This window comes from Acanthisitta chloris, unplaced genomic scaffold, assembly GCF_000695815.1.
Source record: "Acanthisitta chloris isolate BGI_N310 unplaced genomic scaffold, ASM69581v1 scaffold36105, whole genome shotgun sequence".
Classification (NCBI taxonomy): Eukaryota; Metazoa; Chordata; class Aves; order Passeriformes; family Acanthisittidae; genus Acanthisitta; species Acanthisitta chloris.
In genome coordinates this window covers 183-5,879 of record NW_008673758.1, presented here as the reverse complement: position 1 = coordinate 5,879, position 5,697 = coordinate 183, and the positions used below count along the sequence as shown (strand labels likewise).

The 5,697-nt window shown below is 58.0% G+C and overlaps 1 protein-coding gene across 1 annotated transcript in view; it reads left to right on the top strand.

The window, feature by feature from the left end:
• SLC23A3 (solute carrier family 23, member 3) overlaps positions 1-3,787 on the top strand; it is a 4,446-nt gene extending 659 nt beyond the window's left edge. The window contains exons 3-12 of the mRNA XM_009075063.1: positions 370-464; positions 787-860; positions 1,173-1,354; positions 1,504-1,627; positions 1,960-2,107; positions 2,187-2,440; positions 2,632-2,737; positions 2,817-2,984; positions 3,185-3,280; positions 3,453-3,787. Coding sequence (XP_009073311.1) covers positions 370-464; positions 787-860; positions 1,173-1,354; positions 1,504-1,627; positions 1,960-2,107; positions 2,187-2,440; positions 2,632-2,737; positions 2,817-2,984; positions 3,185-3,280; positions 3,453-3,787 — 1,582 coding nt within the window. The remainder of the gene's footprint in view (positions 1-369; positions 465-786; positions 861-1,172; positions 1,355-1,503; positions 1,628-1,959; positions 2,108-2,186; positions 2,441-2,631; positions 2,738-2,816; positions 2,985-3,184; positions 3,281-3,452) is intronic.
• Positions 3,788-5,697: the final 1,910 nt, after the last annotated feature.

Here is a 5,697-nt window from a genome sequence, read left to right as displayed (position 1 = left end):
AGCTGTCCCCTCCCTGTCATCACTGAATTGTCCCCTCTCAGATATCCTTCTAAAAAAACTGCTGTGCTTTCCCTCTAGCTCCCCACTGTCTCGCTTCAGCATCATACACAGCCCCTCCAGACCATTCAGTGCTCATGCTGCCCGCACAAGGGCTGGGTATGGGATTTGGCAAAGCCTCTGACCTCTGCACACATCCCATGTGCTGCCACTTGGGATGTACTAGGGTATATGTGGAATATGGTGTGACCTGCCACTTTGATGTTCTTACCTGCTTCCCTTCCCATCACTGCTTCTCCAGCAGCCAGGGCTTTTGGAGCTCCCCTGTCCCCACTTTCCTCCCTAACTTTCCTTTGCTGTCCCCTTCCTCAGGTTGCCACTCATTCAAATCCCATCCTTTGAGTACCTGGTCCCTGCCATGGTGCTGAGCTCCCACCTGTCCCTCAGTGCCAGCACAGACAGGAATGGTGAGCACAGCCCTGGAACCTCTGTCCCTTGGAACCCAGACCATGCTGGTGCCGGGCGAATGGCAATGATGAGATGCCTGGTACATGGGGTAGGGATGAGGGGTAGCAAGGGGTCCTGCCTGCTGGCTCCCTGGTGATGGTGCACAGCTCCCTATTCACCCCTGTGTGACATCTGGTCCCCTCCCCAGGACCAGGGCATATGGGGACACAGATGCTGGCACACTGGTCCTCCAGCCAGCAGCCTCTGTGCTGTGTGCTATTGAACATGGCTCTTGGAGCTCAGCACCCACATGCACCACATCCCTCCAAAATTCCCTTCTAGGCACAGCTGCGGCCAGCACATGCCCTACATCGCATTGCACTGTCGCAGGGAGCTGGGCTGCCTCGCTGCGAGAGGTGGGTGCCCCTGTGCTGGCATCAGGATTCCTGTCCTGCTCCACCAGCTTCCCAGTTGTCACCCTCATCCCTGCACCCCCAGCTCATTTTCCAGCCCTCCTGGGGATTGCCATGAATAGAGGGGACACACAGCATTGTGACAAGGCAATGAGAATAATGATGCATGTGGGTGTATATATTCTTCTGTGTTTGGGGTGAGAGGAGCATGTGGAACAAGTGATGCTACTGAGGCTGTGGGACTGTGGTCAAGGGGACGTCTTGGGTTTCTTTCCATGTATCCTGCCCCAAAGCCCCCCTAATTTCCTCCTGCAGGTCTCTGGAGCGGTGCTGACCTCTGGGCTGATCGAGTTGTTGATGGGAGTGTCTGGTGTGTGCGGGTGGGCCATGCAGCGCTGTGGGCCCATGGTCCTGGCCCCCAGCCTCTCCATTATTGGGCTGTCTGCATACAAGGAAGCTGCTTTCTTCTGCTCCACTAACTGGGGCATAGCACTGCTGTATGTGAGACCAGGGACCAAACCCATGTGTGGCTCCTGGAGCTTTCCTTCACCATGGGGACAGGGATGGGACATCCCTACAGTGCACAGCACACATTTGGGGCCCCATCATTGTGATGCTGTGTGGTGATCTATGCTCCCTTTCCTAGGCTCATGCTCCTTACTGTCACCTTCTCCCAGCACCTGCGATCCTGCCGCCTGCCCTTCTGTACCTGGCCCCATGCTCAGGAGGGCTCCGCAGAGCCACCAGTCCCCACCCTGCGCACATTCTCGGTACTGTGGCTTGCCTGCTCCCTCCACTGCAATCAGGCCTCTCTCTGAACCTGGCTCTGGTGCGGTCTTAGGTGGGACCTGGAGCAGAGGTAGGGGTGAGAAGTTCTGGTGCAGCTCCCAGAACATGGGTGCTGCCGGGTGAGTGCTGGGGACCTAGGGTTGGAGCAGCAGAGCCTGGAATGCTCCCTGCAGGGGTAAGGGGAGATGTGGCATGGCTCCTTGGAAGAGGTGATAGGACAAGGACCTGCTGTCTGGAGCACAGCAGATGGGCTGCTGGCCAGGGCAGGTAGTGTAGGAGGGTCCTCAGCTGAGGGTCCCTGTTTACCTTGCAGGTACTGCTCCCATTTGCTGGTGTCTGCATTGTCTGCGCCATCCTTAGCCACTTCCACATCTCCTGGGAATCGCTGGACCTGGCCATGGCACAGCTATCCTGGGTCAACAGCACCTTCCAGGCCCCTTGGGTCCGCATTCCCTATGCAGGTGGGGGGCAGCAAGGTTGACTGCATCCATCCACCTTTGGCCAGGGGTCTATCAGTCATCCCTCTTTCCTCTGCTGCAGGTGAGTGGGGGTGGCCACTGCTCACCCCACGGGCACTGGCAGTGGGCATCGCCATGGCCATCAGCTGCAGCATGAACTCAGTGGGCTGCTATGTGCTGTGTGGGAGGCTGCTCCAAGCCCCCCGGCTGCCTCCTCATGCCTGCAACCGGGGGCTTTGTATGGAAGGGTTGGGTAGCCTCCTGGCAGGACTGCTGGGCTCCCCAGGGGGCACAGCCTCCAGCATTGCCAACGCCTGTGCCACCGGCCTCACACAGGTAAGCCAGGGTAGGGGAGGAAAGGTTGGCAAGGGATGGGGAGGCAATGGAGCAGGTGCAGGGGACCTGTAATATCCAGGAGGTCATTGAGCCAGCACTGGGAAAGGCAGGTCTGTGTGGCAGTATGGGGAGGACGACAGAGTGAGGGGTAATGTTCCCCATCCTCACTTTCACATTCTTCTTTCTGCCAGGCTGGCACTCGCATCTCAGTGCAAGTAAGTGCGCTGGTGTGCGTGGTGCTGGGCATGTCCCCGAGGCTGGCAGGGTTCCTCACCCACATCCCGCTGGCGGTCCATGGTGGGTACCATGCCCTGCCCTGCCCCTCACTGCAGCACCTGCAGCCTGCCTGGTGCTGCCTGACTCCTGCCCCTCGCAGGAGGAGTGCTCTGTGTCACCTACGCCGTGGCTGTGGGCACGGGAATCTCCTACTTCCAGTATGCAGACATCGACTCAGGGAGAAACATCTTCATTGTTGGCTTTGCCATGTTCATGGCACTGCTGGTACCACGGTGGTTCAGCACTGCTCTGACTCACCTGGCCACAGGTAGAAGGGACATTCCCCAGGCAAGGCAAAGCCTTGGCTCCCATGCCATGGTGACAGCACATTTCAAATGTCCTCAAAGGCTGAGGCAGCTCATGGCAGCTGGCAGCTCCCTCTGATCCCTGGGTCTGCTGCAGGTGCTCCTGCCCCTTTCCCCCAGCTGGGCTGGGATCTCCTGGTTAATTCTGGCACTGTCCCTGCAGGCTGGGTGCCACTGGACCTCCTCTTCCTCTCCCTGCTCATGGTGCCTGTCTTCTTAACTGGTTTCTTGTCATTTTTTCTGGAGAACACAGTCTCAGGTGAGGGTCTGCTCTAGGTGCTCTAGCTTGAGCCCCTGCTCTAAGGGCTGGATCCCAAACCACCAGTTCTGCCTCAAGGCAGTCCTGCTGAGAGTCCTGGGTCTGGCATGGGCTGGGAGGATGTACCTGGAGGAAGGGGCTCCCATCTCACTGTCCATGTCTCTGTGTGCAGGAACTCTGGAGGAACGAGGGCTGCTCTCCAAGCTGGCACCATGGAAAGCCAGGGCAGGCGATTGTCACCCCTGTGGAGAGAGAGGCGAAGCCAACCAAGCATATGGGCTCCCCACTGGGCTGAGGAGGCTGCTGCCATCCTCCTGCAAAGCCTTCCCCTGCTGCTTCCTCTGTCCAGGGAATGAGGAAGAGGAGGACAATAGCTGTGCCACTGAGGAGGAGATTGCTGCCCCAGGGGAAGGGACACACCTGCTCCCCAAACCTAGCTCTGGGGAGCTGCAGCCAGTAATGAGGACGAGCGAGACAGAGATGCCTGCATGGCACACTGTGGCCTGACCCTGTAGTGTGGGGATGCCTCATTGGGAAACCAGGGCTGTGCCCCCAAGGCAGCTTGTGAGCCACTTTTCCCCTTGTTTCTGGAGCCCATATGGACTCAAGGGACCTGTGCTTCCACCCTCCCAGCCCAAACCTCATTTCTTTACTTCGGAGCTAACTATAAAAAGCTTTAATCAACTTTGCCCTTTCCAAGGGTTTCCTTTTCAGATGGGAGTTGCCTGGGAGATGCCCTGGTACCCTGAGCATTGACTAGAGGGTGTGGCCACCTGATGCCACTACAGCTGGGGATGTGGGTGCTTCTAAAATCCACCATCACCCTGTGGACATGATTAGGGGAGGGCTCAGCGCTTTGGCCAGCTCCAAAAGACTGTCACCCCAGGCTCTGCTCACCTGCTGGCACTGTGCTCAGGAAGCGCTGGGTCTCCATCCCCTCCCTCCTGAGTCCCAGTTGTGCCTATGGCCCCTTGATGCCTACGGCGCCAGTGGTATACTAATGCTCTGGCAGCCCAGGATGGCCCAAGCTGAGGATTCAACTCAGTTTACTTTCCTAAAACAACGAACCCACTTTCACCTACAGCAGGTGGTCCCAGCTGCACTCATCACATAACTGCCCCCTAGGCATTGGCCTTGTGACTAAACCAGCCAACAGCAGATTTCTCCAGAGAAGAAAACATCTCCTTTGACCTTAGGATTAAGCTCAGGGCCTGGGCTGTTTCTCACTGCTGTCTGCAGCAAAGCCTGCATCAGCCCTGCTCGTTGCTCCAGCATTTACAGCAAATCAGTCTGTGGGCAGGACTCTGCTGCCTCCCCTCTGTGTCACCTCGACCAGTCTGAACTGGCCTGCAAAAGCTCAGCAGTGGGGTAAGAAAGGCTGGGCTTTGCAGACCCTGGGTGATGCAAGCTGGCCCAGGGTGCAAACTCGAAGGGAGGACAGACTTGTGCTGGCAGAAACCTAGAGCTGGTCCATGGGTGTGACATGCTTGGGCTGGACCACAGCTCCAAGTTGTGGCTGCCCCCTCCACCTGGTCCCAAGGAGTCATCCAACACCCAGAAGCACCCAAATGTGGATGCAGTGTGGGATGAATGTGGTGGCACTGTGTGTGCAGGTCTCCACATGTGAGCCCTCTATCCCAAGCAACCTGTGATCCTCACAGCTGGGCCCTGTGCATCCAGTGGGCATGGGGTGTGATGCACAGCTCATCCTCATCCAGTCAGCACCCCAACCTGGCCCTACATTCCAGCTGTGCCCAAAGTCCAACTGCTCCCCCATTCCCTGGTACCCCCTTGGGATGTAAACCCTCTGGGATGACCACCCTTCTCTGGCTGTGCCCTGAAGGGTAGCTGCAGCCTACATGCTAGGAAGAGGGGTGAGTGGAGGGGTATGTGAATGGAGTGTAAACTGGTGGCTCAGGGGTAGTGCATGGGATCATTTTGGGGGTGCAGGGTGGATGGCTTCAATTCATGGAGTGCAGATGGGGGATCACATGCATGCTGGGGTTTGAGGGCTCAGTGATAGGGTAAGGATGGGGCTGTGCTCAGTGCGGTGGGGGGTGGGGGTGCGTGGTGTGCCAGGTTGGCACAACCTGCTCTGTGTTGTCTTGTATGCCGAGTTCTCAGGCACGGGGGACAGAGGCACCTGCAGCCCCAGCTATGCAGGGCTCGCTGGGATGCAGCAGCCGAGTCCCCGGACAGCCTAGGAGAACAGCAGTGCAGGTGCATGCCCTGTGCAGTGCCTGTGCCGGCACCCTGAAGCTGAAGAATACACCCGGGGCCAAGGGACAAGAGGATCCCTCGCCGCCGCTGCCTCTCCAGCTGCACCGTGACTGCAGCCCGAGGGCTGTCCCTAGCTGGACACTTGTGCCAGGATATTTCATAACAGGAGCAAGCGCAAAACAAAATCGTAAGGCATT